Here is a 17,714-nt window from a genome sequence, read left to right on the forward strand (position 1 = left end):
CACCATCGGTGGCTGTCTCAGAAAAGGCACCAAGGAGTAAATGGGCTATGGAGTCTGGACTCCAGGGCTACTTTTCCCTACAAAACGAAGGTCTCCCAAAGCAGAATCCTTGTTTAGCAGCAGTGCCTGGATAATGGGATTACCTAAGAAAAGCCTGAGCCCCATTTTTGGGGTGTGAATCCACCCTCCCCAGCGGTGAATCAGCCCAGCAGCTCATAGTGTGTTTTGAAATAAATCTTTTCAAGTCATAAGCTAAGTTTAATGTAAGCTAGAAAGTTACCAGGCTCGTAAACAGCAATACACAGTATTTAAAAACATTAAAGTATTGGACCCGACCCAGACATGCCTGTGAACTCAGGTGCAGTTTAAAATGAACAGAAAATGCAGCATCTCACTAGTGTCCATCACTGGAAGAGCATTGTTTTCCATTAAGCATCGTATGTGTTCTAAGAGTGACACCATATTTGAAATGTGTGTAAGCCTGGTGCAGGGTTTGTGGTTAGTGTCTGACTTCACCCTGATCGCAGCACAGCAGGAGCTCTGTCTGGGGTACAGAATATGAAGTCACTGGGGGGTTGATTAGTAAGAGCTGCAGTTAGGGAGGTGCTTTGGGGGCAGGGCAGCGCTGCTCTGCCCCAGGGGATATCTGGGAACCACTGGACCTCAGGGAGGCACAAAGGGAGGGTGTGCCTTTTGCTATATCCCTCCAGAGGGTGCAGGAGGAGTTCTGTTACTAGTCAGCTCCATGGCTGGTGTGGGGGAAAGGCATGGTCCAGCCTCTCTTGGGGAGCCTGGCGTGTTGCTAGGTTGGCACAGACCTGGCTCACCTGGTCACAGAAACCATGATTGTGCTCAGCTCCTGCACCGAGGGGGGGGCAGCAAGGGAAGGGGGCTGCTTGTGCCTGCCCTCTTTGGGCGCACTGCGCAGGCACTGGACATAACTTGCTTTTAAGAAAGGATCGCCAGATCTGGCTCAAAGTTAACAGAGCCTGTAACTGCACAAGGGGTTCAGATGGGCCAGCTGGTGGATGTGGCAGACCTGGTGACTTGGACATGCAGCAGCTTTCAGTGAGAGTCTGTCATTCCCATCCTTCTAATGCTTGACCTGACCCTCCTTCTCGGTGAGCTGTAGCAGTTCAGCAGGAATTGGGCCACCTGTGGAGTCACTGCCACACAAGGTGCAATAGTCATTACTACAGAAGGACAAACTTTCCAGCTCCAGAGACTCCTGTGGCATAAAGGAGTCACCCTGACCGTCCTGTAAGTATGGGGGATCGTTCCCACTCACGTCTGGGCTGCCAAGGTTGGTTTTGCTTGTTTCAGAGAAGTCCAGGGCACCTGCATCACCAGTGTGATTTTGTAGGAACAATGATGGCAGCCTGGCTTCCACCTCTTCCGCACTCACATACCTGCTCCGGAGGTACTGCTGGTCAGGCCTGGAGGCAGGGCCACAAAGGTCCTCCTGAGGAATCATTTCGGTCTTTGCCAGTGACTTGAAGGAGAGCTGGGAAATGATATCATGAGCACCTAGACCAGGAACTCCATCCCCAGTCACTTTGCTTGGGTTGTTAGCCTCATCTCTTCTGAGCTGGCCACATGTCTCATTAGGTCCAATCCAGTCCTGAAGCAAGGAATGGTAAATACTATTTACTGGAGAGAAGCAGAATTTGCAAAGGAATTCTTGAACTATTGCTTTCCATAGGCTTTGGCAGTGCAGACCAGGGGCTGGATTCAGTTCTACATCAGTGCAACTCCACTGAGTGAACCTCAAGTAATGGAGTGGAGAATAAGGCCCCTGCTTTCTCTGATGGAAGTTTTGATGACCTTCAAGCTTTCACTCCTGAGTCATACCCTGAGCAGCCTCTGCTATCTTGGCTCCCTGGGGCACAGGGAGCATCGCCAGTTGGTATGTTGCAAGGGAAGCAGGGAGGGGATAAGGAAAAAGGCAACTGCACTACTGAGGTGGGCAATGCTCCCAGGCTTTGACTTTGCACTTGCCAGGCGCTGGACCCTGTTGTAACTTTCGGCAGTCAGAGTAAGTGCTAATTTACCCAGAAGACCTCAAAGTAGGGGGACAAGGGACTTGACATCCTATGGGGTAGCAACAAGGCTCAGCCAAAACCAGCCAGCCCCCAGCACAGGCAGAGATGGAGAGAGAATGGAGGAAGGAGACAAGGCTGATGCTGGCCCAGGGGAACTGATTTCAGGTAAAAGGAAAAGGATCCTGTACTTCTGACCATAAAGGGGCAATGCCCCTCCCTGCTGTCGCCCCCTCAGTGCATGGGGTAGGAGCAGCTGGATTTAATAGGACAGTGTGGGTGGGCTGTCCCCAGATAGTCTGGTCTGATTGATTCTCCTGCAGTTCTTTGGCTAGGCAAGGAAGAGCCTGATAGCAGCAGTTGTGGGTGTGATCTGGAAGGTCCAGTGGGGATTGGGCAAGGGCTGATGGTGGTGGTATAAAGGAAGGGAGGCAGTGACAGGAAGATGCTCAGGATGGGAGGGCTTTGTTCCTAGGAGGAGAGGAGGTTGGTGATGGAGCAGGAGGAATATGGAGGCAGGTGTTCGAGTGGAGAATGAGGAACTTCCAGGCAGACTAAAGCCCTGTGCTGGAACGGGCCTGGTGAAGCCAGTTAGTGGAAGCAGTGATGAGAACCCACAAACCACCTTCCCTCATTGAGGAGAAGGATCATGAAGATGAAAGAGAATTTGCTGTTACCTTAAAATTCCCATTGTGCAAGGTGTAGAGAGGCTGGAAGAAAGCAGCTGGTGTGGGAACGTTCAGGCAGAAGATGTTCTTTGCCCTGTGGAGAAAGAATGACACTGCTATCAAATCTAGATAAATGTTCCACCTTCTATCTCAACCCTGCAGCACACTGCAAAAGATTAAACCAAATCACTTAACTTTCTTCTGGAAAGACTCCCGGAAAGGCTCATTTCATATAGCTCCTGCCATCTGTCTGTGCATGGCTACACAGCTATGTGGGTGCAGTTAATATCAACAATGCAGACTATCTGGAGACAACTGTAGTCCAGATGGATAAAATGTATGTTTGCAAGTCCTCAGTGCAGACTCCTTCAAGGTTTCTGAGTCTTAATATATGTTGCAGTGTAACAGTATTAGAGAATTGTCTGAACTGCTCCCCTTTGTATGAATACAGCCGGCAGGGCATTTTACAGCAACTGTTTGATCTAAATCACCCCAGAACCTTTCCAGGAATGAAGCATCTTACAGAAGTACTAGTCTTATTAAATTGAGAGTATGTAACCCTGCACTATTCCTTTCGCCATCTGAAAAGCCTTTTTTTAAAGGACTGGGGTGTAGGAGGTCTTCCTAGCGGTCACAGCTGGGCTGAGATCTGCCCACACAGGATGGGAGTCATCAGGCCGGAGTTGGAGGAATCGCAAGGCCAGGCCCCGTAAAAAAGAGTCAGGACCAGAGTCAGGCGGGGGTTAAAGATCGGAGGCAGTACCAGGTTAAAATCAAGAGGCAGGAATCGGGGTCAGTGTCAGACTGGACTCAGAGACCAGAAGACGAGGCAAAGTCTGGCATTACAGCAAGCCAAAGTCTGTGTGGTAGCCCAGACAAGTTCCTGGGGGAAACCCTGGGGTTAAGTAGGGGCACTTGGCCAATCAGAGGGCAGCAGAGAACTGTCTCTCTAGGTCTCGTGGTGATACTTCCTGTGGCACCTACTCTCCACAGAGCTCCCTTGCTGTGCCCCTACAGGGCCTCCTGGTGGCACTGTAGGAATAGCAGCTGCCCCAGGTTCTTTAGACCTAGGTTCTAGTCCAGAGGTGGGCAAACTACGGCCTGTGGGCCACATCCAGCCCGCGGGACCGTCCTATCCAGCCCCTGAGCTCCTGGCCCGGGAGGCTAGCCCCCGATCCTTCCCCTGCTGTCCTCCCCCCCCCGCAGCCTCAGTTCTCTCCGCCACTGGCGCAATGCTCTGGGTGGCGGGGCTGTGAGCTCCTGGGGCAGCGCAGCTGCAGAGCCTGGCCTGACCCGGTCTCTGTGCTGTGTAGTGACAGCGTGGCCTGGCTCCAGCTGGGCGGTGCGGCTTTCGCGCTGCCAGCCACCGGTGATCCAGGTGGTGTAGTAAGGGGGCAGGAAGCAGGGGGTGGGATGGATAGGGGGCAGGGGAGTTCGGGGTGGTGGTCAGGGGGCGGGGGTGTGGATAGGGGTTGGGGGGGAATAGGGGGTTGAATGGGGGCAGAGCGGGGTTCCAGGGGGGCAGTCAGGAAGGAGGGGGGTTGGATGGGGCAGCAGGGGGCAGTCAGGGGACAGGGAGAATGGGTGGTTGGATGGGGCAGGAGTCCCGGGCGGGGGCATCAGGGAACAGGGGGGGGGTGGATGGGGCAGGAGGGGGGGGGGGCAGATAGGAGGTGGGGGCTGGGCCACAACCTCCTCCCCTAACCAGACCTCCATACAATTTACAAAACCCGATGCAGCTCTCAGGCCAAAAAGTTTGCCCGCCCAATTCTAGTGCTGGGTCCTTACACCTTTCCCCATTGCTACTAACCCAGGCCAGATTCTACCCCACATACCAGCACTTTCATGCAACTCTGGAAATTGCCCAGGTAGATCCCCTGTCCCTGCATAGAGGTGCAGTCCATCTCAGAGCTCCCATGTGTCGGGGCATGACAGCTGCAGGTTTGAGCCATTTTTTCCCTTTTACCCCCTGGTCCTTTGCTCTGCTCAGAACTTAAGAAACACAGAAACTTGGTCCGCTAGCTTAGTCACACTGGCACTTCACACACTGTTAGTGTCGTTCCCATTGGCCGGAGTCCAGCCAGGGAAGATCTAAATGTTGATGGCAGATTGATCATCAATAGCCAATGCTCCATACCAGTCACCCTTATTTTATGTCTAGGCAAATTGGCACAAAGTTTTAAAAAAATTCTTTTAACCGTAAGATACCCTGTGTAGTCTCAGCTGTGCTCCTTGATTGAGTGTAGGATCCCTGCAGTGCACCCTGCACCCTCTACTCTGAGTATTGGTTCACTAACTATTGCAAGCACATGGAGATAGCATGTTCGAGAATGTTTGCAGAACACATTCCACTGAGCCTATGACATTCAAAGATCTGACTCTGGTGCAGAGCCAAGAAGCAGCCCCAAGGTGTGGACACACTCATTAAACTTTAAAACTAGAAACTACATTAAACTAGAAAAGGCAGCCATGGCTTGTGCAAAGGACTATAATGTACCTTGAGGAAAGCTTGAAGTTCAAAATTATGTAGAGTATGACACCAAGACATAGAGGAATGAACAAAATCTGTATCATGCTTCCGTGAAAGAACTTTTTGGGCACCTGTAAAAAAACTACAAAAAGAATTATTCCATTAACAAAATTAATTCACAAATGACCATATAAAGAGTGGAATTCTATCCAGATTCTTAAACAAACGAGCAATGCAAATGAACCAAGCAGAAGCTATTAAAACCTTGAAAGAAAGTGACTTGACTATAAAAGGCTGGAAGACATGGTTCTTGATCCATGCACCTGCTGCCGACAGCCCCTCCATTTCCCAGCGTGTCTCTTTCTCTCTCTGTTTTATAAAGTGAAACAAAACGGGACAAAACAACGTTTTTTGCACCTGGGGGGGCTGCTCTTTGAAATTCAGTTGTCTGGCTCCACTCACTCCACTGACTTTTATAACCATCCTCTACTTGGGAAGTTTTGCAGCGAACTCTCAAAGTATAAGTGATGCCTGCTTCAAACTCCATGGCCTCGATTTCTACCTTTGTCACTGCATTGAACAGCTGTTTGTGATGTGCCTGCTGAAAATTATTAAGAAATAACTCTTATTAGCAACACATAATAAAGGGCTGGTACTCTGAACAATTTGACAGCTCCCCAATCCTGACTCTGCATTCTTAGGTGCTAATCCAAGGGTGGGCAAACTATGAGCTGGGGGGCCGCATCCAGTCCTTCAGACATTTTAATCTGGCCCTCGAGCTCCCGCTGAGGAGCGGGGTCAGAGGCTTGCCCCGCTTCGTGTGTGCTGTGGCTCCTGGAAGCAGCGGCATGTCCCCACTCCGGCTCCTACACATAGGGGCAGCCAGGGGGCTCCGCATGCTGCCCCACCCCAAGCACCACCCCATAGCTCCCATTGGCTGGGAACCGCAGCCAATGGGAACTGCAGGGGTGGTGCCTGCAGACAGGGCAACACGCAGAGCCACCTGGCTGCGCCTCTCTGTAGGAGCCGGAGACAGTGGCGTAGCCAGGTTCTAAGTGCAGGGCGAGCAAACACAAAAAAGGCGCCCCACCTTGGCTCCTCCTCCGGCCGCTCTGCGCCCGCCCCCCACTGGCTCCTCTGGCCGCGCCACGTTCTCCCCCCCCCCCAGCTCCTCCGGCCACGCTGCGGCCATGCTGCGCCTCCCCGCGGAGGGGCTCGGTCCAGGGGGAGGGGGCCGGGCAAGGCGCAGCCCAGTCCGGCCGAGGAAGTTTATAGGGTGCGGTCGAAGGGGGGGAGAAGAGGCGAGAAAGTTTCACCTGCCCCCGGGCGGCACTCACCAGCTGCCGAGCGACCTCGGAGGAAGCCATGACACCGCACTGGGTGGCCGCTGCGGGAGGGGGAGGGGAGAGGTGCGCGGGAAGCTCCAGGCGGGCTGGAGTCTCGGACGTGACGTGAGCGGGGAGCGGACGGTCGGTCCCTGACTCCCCCCCTCCCAGACACCCCGCTCATTGGCTCATTAGGTGCGCACATACCTGGCTGCCCAGGTGCCTCTGATGAGCGACCTCCTCCTCCCCCACAGCGCCAGGGCGCCCAGCTCTTGCTGGTTCCGGCTGAGTCCGGTGTGACCTAGGTGCCGGCTCCCCACGGGGAACGGAGACTGTCCCCGTGGCTCGGGCGGGGAGCTTCCAGCTTGTCTCCTCCTGGGCTGGGAGCAAGTGCCGGGCTCGCCGTCCCTCCTCCCCAGCAGGGGCTCAGGCAGAGTGGGCTGGCGGCGAGGGCTCGCTGGGGCTGCTGGCTCCCCCCGGCGGAGCAGCGGGCACAGCGTGCGGGGGGGGGGGGCGGGGGGCTCCTCATGGCGGAGGTGGGGGGGAGAGCCCCACGGCTCCGGCCGCGTTCCGGGAGCGGGGCGGCGGGGACGGGGGTGGCTGCGCGCCCCAGCTTGTAGCAGGTATCCCCACCCCACCCGGGGGGCAGGCTGGCTGACGGACGGGGCAGATGTCCTGCCTCCAGCTCTCTGCCGCGTGGCTCTGCCCACCTCAGCCTGCGCGGGACCCGCTCCCCGCGGGATCGGGCAGCCCCTTACAGAGACCAAGCAGCCGGTCCATCCCCCTGCGGGCGGCGCTGCTCAGGGGGCACTTTGCCCCCCACCGCCCGGAGAGCTGGAGCAGCAGCAGCACCTGTGCCCGGGCAGCGGCAGCACCTCCTCCTGTTCCTCATTTTCTTCTCCGCGCTCTGAGCCGGGCGCCCCGCTGCAGCCCCTCCACGCCGCGAAGCTGCCGGCGCTCTGCCTAGTGCTGAATGTCTTGAGCTGCCGCCACAGCAGCTTCCCCCCTCCCGCCGAGCCGCGCCGCGCAGGGACCCACAGCTCCGGCAGCCGCTTTTGAAAAATGTGCTGAGGGGAAGCGGCTGCTTCCCCTGCACCCCACTAGCTACGCTACTGGCCGGAGAGGGGACATGCCGCTGCTTCCGAGAGCTGCTTGAGGTAAGCGCCACCCAGAGCCTCCACCCCTGACACCCTCCTGTGCCCCAATCCCCTGCCCTGATCCCCCTCCTGTCCTCTGAACCCCTCGGTCCCAGCCCAGAGCATCCTCCTGAACCCCAAACCCCTCATCCCCAGCCCCATCCCAGAACCCACATCTCCAACCGGAGCCCTCACCCCCCCGTGCCCCAACCCCCTGCCCCAGCCCAGAGCCCCCTTCCGCACCCTGAACTCCTCATTTCTGGCCCCACTCCAGAGCCTGCACCCCCACTGGAGCCCTCACCCCCCTCCTGCACCCCAGCCTCCAATTTTGTCAGCATTCATGGCCTACCATACAATTTCAATACCCAGATGTGACCCTCGGACCAAAAAGTTTGCCCACCCCTGTGATAATCTGAGGTTAGTGAATACTCCCCATCTGAGCTCTGCATTCAGAAGCCCTCTTATATGCATCCAGGATCATGAGGTCACATGATCCTGGATGCAGGATTCAGGTGGGGAGGACTCACAAACCTCAAATATCAATGCGTTGGAAGGGATGCATCGACTTCAACCAGGGGTGCCAAAGAGGCCAGCCAGTTCCAAACCAAGATGCTGGGGAGATCTGGATCCCAGGTGACAGAGATGCCAAAGCCAAATGTAACACACATGGGAATTTTCTGCAATATTCTTGAAGAAAACCTTATTGAATTAAGTTTAAGTATCTTTGGAGTCCATTGAATTAATCGCAAAGTTTATGTATTATTGTGGGCTGGGATTGTATATAACCTTTCCGGAGGGAGATGACATGTGAATTGTGGGAAGTGTTATGAACTTCAGAAAACTTTACTAAACCTGCCAGACAAGAATGGACTTTGGGGACAGACAGTGTCAAGTGATTTGCCTTGGGAATCTCTAGGGGGAGTTGTATGCAAATTTCTCGCCTCTGGCTGCACCCTAAGAAGAGACCATTGTTTGCTGATCACCTGTTCCTGAAGTTTCAGGATCAATGGCCCAAGCTGTATAAATGAAGGACAGACCCATTCATGGGGAGGCTAGTTCTACACTAATGCTCTTGTGACCTTGTAACCACAGAAAAACACCTTGGTGGGGCTGGAAGGACAGGTTCTTATCAGAGCCTTTGTTGAGTTGGGGGCGGGGCGGTGATCTCTGGTAAGCATTTTAGCATCCATATAGGATCTTTGATTGTTTTAATATGTTTTCTCTGTAATGCTTTTACCTGAAGAATAAATGTGCTTGCTTCGTAAGGGCTGTGGGCAAGTACAGCTGTTCATAGCCTCTGGAGAAAAAGCAAAGTGCAGATGCTGGCTTGTTTAGGCAGAGTGGCTTACTGGGAGTATCACAGTGCTAGCAGGGAACAATGCAGACTCACTGGAAAACCCCTGGTCAGTAGGGAGAGAGACACAGGTCTCTGCCCAAGAAAGCCGATGGCTAAGGAGCTGGCAGCCTAGACTGGGTGCCCTTGGTGGACCACGGAAGGGGAACACAGGTGCAGTTGCTCTGAACTGTGGCAGCAGGCATCTGTGCATGGCTCATCCAGGCTGAGAGCCGGTATAGTTACCTCCCAGGATGTGTTGTGTTCCTTATACTCCAATTCATACTGAAGAATGGGCTCTAGAGGCCCTGGCACACTCCACCAGAGCTGGCACTTACTGGCACTGATGTTGCTCTGCAGGTTGAAGGGGGGATCACACTTAACTGGAAACAGAGAGAGGAACTGTTACAAACACTTGGCTTTGAGAGACCTGCAGAACACAGAGCACAACCCTAGGCTGCTCACAGCTGGGGGACATAAATATGGTTCTATGGATCCTGTGATCCTGGGGTCAGCAGGAGACCAAATAAGCCCCCAGTGCAAGTTAAAGCAGCCACAGGGCTTCTGTAATGTAACACCAACTGTAACGGTCCCCAAGGGACTGCTATGCCAGCGAGGGATCACAGAGCAGGTTATGCTCTAGCCCTCCCTACCATGAACACGCACGGACATGCTCTGTGCTGGGGACAGAGACCAGAGGGGCTGCTGCAAAACGGGCTTCCTTCCCACTGGGAAAATCCTCATTATCCCCTTTAGGGAGCTTTCAGACCCCTCCGTGACACTGTGCATTGTGAAGTGGTCTTAGTGGGGCTGAGAATCAGGCCCATTGTTCACATTTCCCGAGGCTCCACAGTCCTTCCTCTAGCTCAGCAAACGGTGCTGCTGTTGGCAGGGGGAGCCCCCAGGGCTCAAACTGCAGTGATGGCTTGATGGATGTTGCCCAAGGCAGATAGCAAAGCAAGGGAGGATGGTGGGAGAATGACCCATAAGGATGGGCTGGGGCGTGTGTGGAAGAATGAGAGACCCAGAGAGAGTCTTGAGGGGATGATGGGCTGCCCCCATATATAACAAGTACAGGCCATGCTGCCCAAGGCGGGAGCTCTGCATCCCCATCAGTCTCACTTGCTGCTACTGAAGTCTCACTCTCCAATGGACTTCACAGGCCAAACACTCTCATTCCAAAGGGACCAGCTGGCCCCCGTCCCATAGCTGCCATAGGTGGTACTCACTGTTCAGACAGGGTTCATAGTCCTGGAAAGCAACGTATGTGCGATTCCTCCCAAAGAAACCACCTTGTAGCAAGATGCTGTAACTGTCGTGCTGCGTGAACCTCTCCATCATGTTCATTGTGCAGTGATGCTGGCTGTGCAGCTTGTCTCTGGCAGTCAGTGTGCAGGTGTAATTCTCATCCGAGCTAGAATAACCAAGCGGCTGAAAGTTGTCTTATGCTGGAGCGTAATGGGTTTAGTTACTTTAAGAGTTCAGCCTTAGTTATTTGTGGGAGTGCCAGTCACCACACGGGGGAATCACTTTGCACTGGGCCCATAGAACTGGGGTCTTCCCAGTGTGTAAATGCAAAGGAATGCATTCCTGGGCTCCAGCAAGTGCCTTACGTGTCTGGCCTGAAAAGGGACGGCAGGTGAACGCCAAGCCAACAAGTGAGGAGGTGGAGGACCACTAGGATTTGGCTGTTGGGGAGAGTTCAGGGCCAAGGAATCCAGAGAGCCCTGCCTGCCCTGTTACTCTGCTTGCCCTCCTGCCTGACCCAGGGCCCCAGTGTGGCAGACAGGGAGTATGCGTTGAGCTTACTTTGTGAAATGCACGTGAAAGGGTCCATCCCCCACTCTCCCATCTGTCTCCCACGTACAGTCTACTCGGTAGAGGTAGTTATTCAAGCAGCTCAGGTTGCCAGGAAATTCTGCTGAGGAAGGAGATCCGAGATTTTCAGAAATTAAATCCATTTGTTATTTAATGCCAACTTTGGGCTCCAAACCCCTGATACATCAGCGATGCTGTACACTAGCCTTGCCACTTATTACTGGGACAGATCTATCCTCCCCCCCCACCACCACCACACTGTTTAGCTGGCCCTTTATTGTATGAAATGAGACTATAAACTCTTGGGGGCAGGCTGCATGTGTGCAGTTTGTCTGCTCTCTTAGCTGCCCAGCATATCGTTGAGGATGGGAAATAATAATAACTATCTGATCCTTGGGCCCCATATTGCCCTCTGACTTGTCCAATTCCTGATGTGGGGAGTGGGGAAGGTGGGGTGGGGGGGAGTGTGTGTGTGTGTGTGTGTGTGTGTGTGTGAGAGAGAGAGAGAAACAGCATGAATGCCCCCAATCTCCTCTCCCCCTTACCTCTTCCTTCCCCTCTTCTGGAGAACACAATGGCAATAAAGCAGAGTTGGAGGCACACTCCCCAGATGTCCTTTCCCATTGTAAATGTGTCTGAAATACAAAGTATGTTAGGAGTAGAAAGGGCTTTGTGGGTCTCTATGGCAACATGCAGAGTATATCAATCACCTTTCCATGCTGGAGCTGGGACTGGTCCAAGCCTGCCCCCGCAGGGCATGGCATAGCCCCGGAACTGCTCTCCTCCCTGCCGCTAACATGCTGCAGCCAAAGGAATTGAAGGCAAAGGCTGCACTGCAGGAATTGCATGGCCTTCAACATCTTCTCCAGCTCTAATTTCTATGATGCTTTTAATTCCTTCCTCCCCCCATCCTTCCTGGTCCTCCCTCCATGTACAGTGATACCTGTAAAGAACCACGCACATTGTAGGCACTGGTTGGCACTTTAATGGTGGCTCTTCTTCTCTTGAGTGCCTAACAACTGTTCTCCCTCTCCCTCTTCTCATTTCTGCCTGTAACCGCCACAAGCTCTGTTGCTGCGAACGTACTCACCTGAACCCACCTTTGGCATCTTTAATGCCTCTTTCCTACTTGTCCCTTCTCTTAGCCATCTGAACCTCCTATTCATCTCATTGACCTGAGCTAATGTTTGCAGGGCCTTGTCCTTCAGCTCAGTTGGTATTGGCCTGATCTGTGGTTACAGGTCTGAAGTCAGCAGTTAATGGTGTCCTGTGAGATGCCTCCAGCTTTCACAGGGTGGGCGTCACCCTGGTTTTGGAAACAAGCCCACTGTCTAGTGTAGCCCATGTGCTGCTCTAGGGGGCAGAGAACCAGTCTGAAGACCAGAAGGTATGCAGTAACCAGAGTGTTGGGGGAAGGAAGCATAAAGTGCAAACTCAGCCAAACTCAATTAATTAAAAAATTCAAATAGCTATTAAAGGACCTGTCATCGAGCAAGCAGCTGAAGAGAGCTCAGCACCTGCCAGTGTACCTAATAATCTCACTTTCCTACATCTTTGCCTGCCTGAAGCTTCCCTTATCTTTAATGAAACACTGAAAATAAAACAATAGGCAGGTGCTAAGAAGCAGATCAGGCTTCCGCCCCTGGGCAGGGAGGGGATGTCTCGCTACCACCCTATATATTGCTGCAGATTTTATTCTGATCTGGGGCTGAGAAGAGGAAATTCACAATTAACTGACATCAGCCGAGGGCGGTTAAGTAGGATTAAGTATCTCTTCCTTATCATTCGAATCAGGGCGCTGACTGTCTGTGATAAATGCTGTAAGATTGACTAAATATGAAATACAGAAAGCTGCATGAATGCACGCACACTCTGGCATGTATATGTGCGTACCTGAGCACACACACCAACTAGCAAACACAGATCAGAATAATTAAAAGACACCCATTTCTAGGTTCCTGTCAGAAAACTTCTCAAGTCAGTTCTATAATGTATTATCTGTATCAGATATCACAGGGTAAGTGGGGCTCACTTAAAAACCATGAGTTTTACTATAGCTAAATGCAAGGTCACACATCTAGGAATCAAGAATGTAGGTCACAAATAGGGTGGTGGGGCCTCTGTTTTGGAAGGCAGAGATTCAAAAATGGACTTGTGGTAATGGCAAGTAACCAACTGACCATGAGCTCACAGTGCAGTGCTGTAGCTAAGATGACTAATGTAAACCTTGGATGTATAATGTGAGGAATATTGAGCAGAAGTGGGGGGGCGTGTTATAACCACTGCATATGGCATTAGTGGAATATGTGTCCAGTTCTGGTGTCCACATTTCAAAAAGATTATTAAAACATTGGAAAAGGTTCAGAAAAAGCTACAAGAATAGATGAGTAGAAGAACATACAAGAATGCAGTGAGAGACTAACGAAGCTCAATCTATTTAGCTCATCCCAGAGAAGGCTGTGACCCAGGGATCTCTTGGTGCCAACTGGCAGTGGGGTGCGTAGGGTTGAGGGGGTGGGTCTGATATCTAAATACTAGTTCACCAAAGAGTGTCATGCAAGGTCTCTACTGAAAGCCTGGTCCGCATCATCATTGTGAGATGTATGTATGGATAGTATGGAAGGAGTTATGTACGTACACTGCACGTTAGGTTCTCCAGGTCTGTGACTGGAGGCTGGTCACCAAAAGGTGTTCAACAAGATTCTTTCAGGCAAAAGCTGTTTATCTGTCTGGCTACATGTAAACTGAGTATTGTACAGGTCACACTGGCCACCCAGTTACAGTCTGATCTGATTGCTAACAAGGGATTGTGAAATCTTCCAGGGAGGGAATTTATAGGAATAAATAAACCAGCAGGAGGACATCCTTTTTACCAGTGAAGATAATGGATCTTTGGACCTATAGCTGGGGGCGGGGTTAGTGCAGGGTACACCCAGTTACACTTCACCAAGCAGATAAACTGCTGGGTGGCTTATCTCATCAACAAAAGATAACAGCTAGTTGGGTCGTTTGATGCTGAGAAAGAAACTTGGGGCAAGGTAACCTTTATGAGACAGCGGAATGTCTTGTTAGTTAAGTTTAAGCGCTAGAAAGCGTGTTATGATTTTATGTGTCATCATTTGTTTCCCTCAATTCTATTTGCTTCTTCTCAATTTTTGTTCTTTGTTAAATAAATGTCTTGTTTTCTCTCTAACCCCAGCTAAATGCCGTGCACTGATTGGAGCGGTGCGCCTGCCATGTAACTGGTACATTGGTGTGTGCTATTCCTTGGGAGTAGCGGATCTGTGAATTCTGGGTGTCCAGTGGCAAAGATGCTCAACATGGTCAGGGGCTGGTGTGTGCCTATTACTAACCTGCCCAGAGAGCAGGGCCTGCAGAGGCCTGGCCATGCTGGTGCTTCCAGAGGCTGGTGGAGTCGGGGAGCACATGAGGTGCAGATTTTTTACAGCGAGGGGAATTAGCCACTGGAACAGCTCACCTAGGGCTGTGGGAGATTCTCCAGCACTCTAAGTTTGTCAATCAAGACTGGATGAGGGACTTGGGGGAGGGTCTGCGTTCTGTGCTATGCAGGCGGTCCGACTAGGATGACCAGATATCCTGATATTTGGGGCTTTGTCTTGTATAGGACCCAATTACGCACCCCACGCTCTGTCCCGATAGGTCACCCTAGATCAGACTAGATTATCACAGTGGGCCCTTCTGGCCTTTAGACCTGCAGAATCCACCCCCACAAACTTAAAGCCCAAAGTGCCTTCCAAGAGCCACTGCTTACCTGGGTGGCCTCTTGGCTTCTCAGCTATTGCCCAGGACTCCCTGTTTGAGAGAAAGGTGAATCGCTGCTTTCTCCTTACTGCCTGAGAGAATGTCTGGCTACAGACAGATGGGCATCATAATGGAGGTCAGTGGATTAGTACCTGCTTATCCCAGTGGTGAATTTGGCCCATCCTGGGGTAGCTTTCTACTTCCCTGGTATCTTAGGCCCAGAGTCTGAAAGTCTTTTCAATCCCCCAAATGTTCCTGCGAGAGCTGCTGTCTTCATGCCTGACTGGATCCGGCCAGTCTGTCTGTTACGAAGTGGTCCAGCCTGAAGGGGATTGGTGTGTGGTGGGCTGTGTGCTCCCAGGTTCTCTGCGGGGTAACCCTGTAGGTCTTACTACACCACCAAGTAGTGCTGACCTCTCAGTTCATTGTGAGCGCAGCACTGGGGCCTTGCTGCTGGTCTCTGCAGCGGTCTCTGGGACAGACTGGCACCCGAAAAGCAAATTGACGCCCAGCAGAGCTTTTCCTACCTCATTTGTATTCTGTTTTTGTGGGGGCTGCTCGGTCCCAGCAGGAGAACTTGCCAAGCTATCATAACAGGTTATTTTGGTGACGTTTTCAGCCTGACTGCAGGCGAGACATCCTCGCCATCCCAGGGGAAGTCTCCTGGTCTGATAAACTTCCCCACCCATTCTGCAGAACCAGACAGCATGGGAGTTACCCACACCCCTCCACTCCAGCCAGCTCCTCTGGGAATCTCAGAGGGAGCCATCAAGAGAGGTCCTGGTGAGGAAGTGTGAAGGCAACATGACCCCCTGCAACTGTCCAGCAACCTCAGTCAGCAAGGACAGGGGCATCTAAAAATCACAGGCTAAGCGTCCAGCATTCCCGTCACTGCATGCCACCAGGGACATGCTCTTAGTGGCACTGGTAGTTTGACCCAGAGCAGCAGGAAAACAAGAGGCAAGCAGCAGCCAATCAGAAACCAAAGACAGCCACTCAAAATGCATCAACACAGCAACTGGGCAGCGAGCAGTGGGCAAAAGCATAAACACCACTGTGACATCCAGCTCTGTGCAAGAGCCCTAAGCGATAAGGGCAGAGCCTTGCTGGGGGACAGGGCAGCTGGGACACATGGCCATTGCATGACAAGGCAGCTCAGCTGATTCTCAGTATGGCAAAGGCCACTTCTGCAATGGCACCAAACTCCGGGTGACTGGCAAGAAACCCTCATGGGAGTTGCCTGTTGTCAGGGGTGAGGGGAGAAATCACACCCTAAGGGGGACAACGCTGTGCTTCCTGCCAGGCACTGGACATTGCTAAAGAGCAGAAGGATGATGGTACTTTGCAATGTTTGGGTGAGGATCTTAGAAGTGCTAACGGCCCCTTTGCTGCACACAGGGATATTATGTGCAGAGTCTAGGAACTCACAGATGGCAATATCAAATATCTGTTTAGGGAAGAGTACTGGGAGCCAGGACTCCTGGGTTCTATTCCCAGCTAGGGCACTGAGGGTACGTCTGCACAGCCTGTGGAATGCGCCTCCCAGCCTAGGTCAACAGATTCAGGTTAGGAGGGCTCGCGCTAGCGCTCTAAAAGGAGCAGTGTAGATGGCACTTTGAAGTTGTGGCTTGGGCTGGAGCTTGGGCTCTGTAGCCTAGAGAGTGGGGCCAAGGTGCAGGAACTAGGTGTAGTGGGGGGGCTGCCGCACCCCCAGGCTTGATGTGGGTTCCATTATATCCAGGGTTACCAATGGCTCTCAGCCTTCCCACTGTACTTATTGGTCCAGCACCTCTGGAGCAGGGTGGGCTTCAAGGCCTGAGCTCCTGCCCCAGCCACACTTCAAAGCATGGTCTATGCAGCTGTTTTTAGAGCACTAGTGCAAGCCGCAGTAGCCCCAGTCTGCCAGCCTGCTGGGAGGCTCCTTCCGCGGGCTGTGTGGCCATGCTCAGTGTGATTTCTCCCCATTATAGTTCACACACATGAGCCATTGTGTTCCTCTCTAAGTTGGGGGAGTCGCATCTGCAAAGCGAGGCCACTGGAGCCACTGCGCTATTCTCAGGGCTATGCTCTGTACTCGTGCCATGAGTGGAATCCAGTGAGAGCAGGCAGTGGGGACTGACCAGTTCATTGAATGCTCTGATTCCTTTAACACCAGCTGTAAATGGGTCACTCCTCCCTGCGCAGAACCTTCTGTTCCTCTCTAAGCTTCTTCAAGATGCACCAGCAACAGGCATTTCAGTGCTGAACAGCAGCGGAAGGGAGAGGAACATTGATCCGTATGCATAGCAGAGCTGGCACTCAGCTATAATCAAGGTCTGGGGCCAACTCACTCTTGGCATTTCCCTCATTCAGGAAACTACATGTCACAATCAGTTGACAAGCAGAAGTATATAAATAATACACACACACACACACATAAAGGGTGAGAATGTGCAGAGGGGGAGGATAAAGGGAAAAGTAATAGAGATTTCTCATTTCCACAGAGTAACAAACCCGCCAAAGTGATCAGTCTGTTCCTCCCATTATCCTCAGAGGGATAATTTCCCAGAACTTGATGCATGTGACAGCTGCCTGCAGTAAATCTGCCAGCCCTAAACCCTGGAGGCTGTAAAAAGCCTTTTTTCACTGGTGAAAAGCATAGTGCAATAGTAACACATAGCAATTACACACCATGTTCTGCAGATGGGTATCTATACAAAATCCAGCACACTGATAGCTGTAGCTAGTCATTCATTAATCCGCCTTAATTTTCCTCAGCTGGTTTTCCCTAGAAAGGTGCTGTTAGGAGTGAGGTCTCCTTCCAGCATAGCCCCCTCCCTGGGTGTAGCATAAGCATAAACCCTTCCTCACTGGGCAGTTTGCACTCTCTATTGGCAACAATGTGCTGCAAACTACAGCTTGTGCTCTGGGAACTAGTAGAACAAAATTGCAGAGATGATCTGGATCGTTACAGGTTTATATAGTACAAGAAACGCTATAAAGCTGCACACCTAGTATTATTTATTATTGGTTAACATCTTAGTTCAGTAATTTCTCCTAGCACTATCCAGCAAAATACAAAGCACAGCAATAGCTTGTCTCCTTACCAGCACAAATTAAACTTCAATTTTCATGCCTCCTCTGTTTCTTGATAGTTTAGAGTGTGTGGTTTGTTCATCAAGCA

The 17,714-nt window shown here is 52.1% G+C and overlaps 1 protein-coding gene across 1 annotated transcript; it reads right to left on the reverse strand.

The window, feature by feature from the left end:
- Nucleotides 1–272: 272 nt before the first annotated feature.
- Nucleotides 273–17,714, reverse strand: LOC117883820 (interleukin-9 receptor-like). Its single transcript, XM_034783608.1, has 9 exons — nt 17,638–17,714; nt 11,335–11,424; nt 10,781–10,892; nt 10,201–10,385; nt 9,218–9,354; nt 5,595–5,778; nt 5,205–5,319; nt 2,717–2,801; nt 273–1,621 (listed from the first exon to the last, which is right to left on the reverse strand). The coding sequence occupies exons 2-9, from the start codon at nt 11,411–11,413 to the stop codon at nt 1,094–1,096; spliced, it is 1,425 nt and encodes a 474-aa protein (XP_034639499.1). The 5' UTR covers nt 11,414–11,424; nt 17,638–17,714; the 3' UTR covers nt 273–1,093.

This window comes from Trachemys scripta, chromosome 10 (genome assembly GCF_013100865.1).
Source record: "Trachemys scripta elegans isolate TJP31775 chromosome 10, CAS_Tse_1.0, whole genome shotgun sequence".
In the NCBI taxonomy this organism is placed as follows: domain Eukaryota; kingdom Metazoa; phylum Chordata; order Testudines; family Emydidae; genus Trachemys; species Trachemys scripta.

Bases quoted from the DNA above. Each gene is read 5' to 3' on its own strand.
- LOC117883820 (XM_034783608.1), bottom strand. From the start codon at position 11,413: ATGGGAAAGGACATCTGGGGAGTGTGCCTCCAACTCTGCTTTATTGCC. The intron at 2,802-5,204 runs GTACATTATAGT...CTTTCTCCACAG, and splicing joins AACTTCAAGCTTTCCTCAAG to GGCAAAGAACATCTTCTGCC. The intron at 1,622-2,716 runs GTAACAGCAAAT...TCCTTGCTTCAG, and splicing joins TGCACAATGGGAATTTTAAG to GACTGGATTGGACCTAATGA.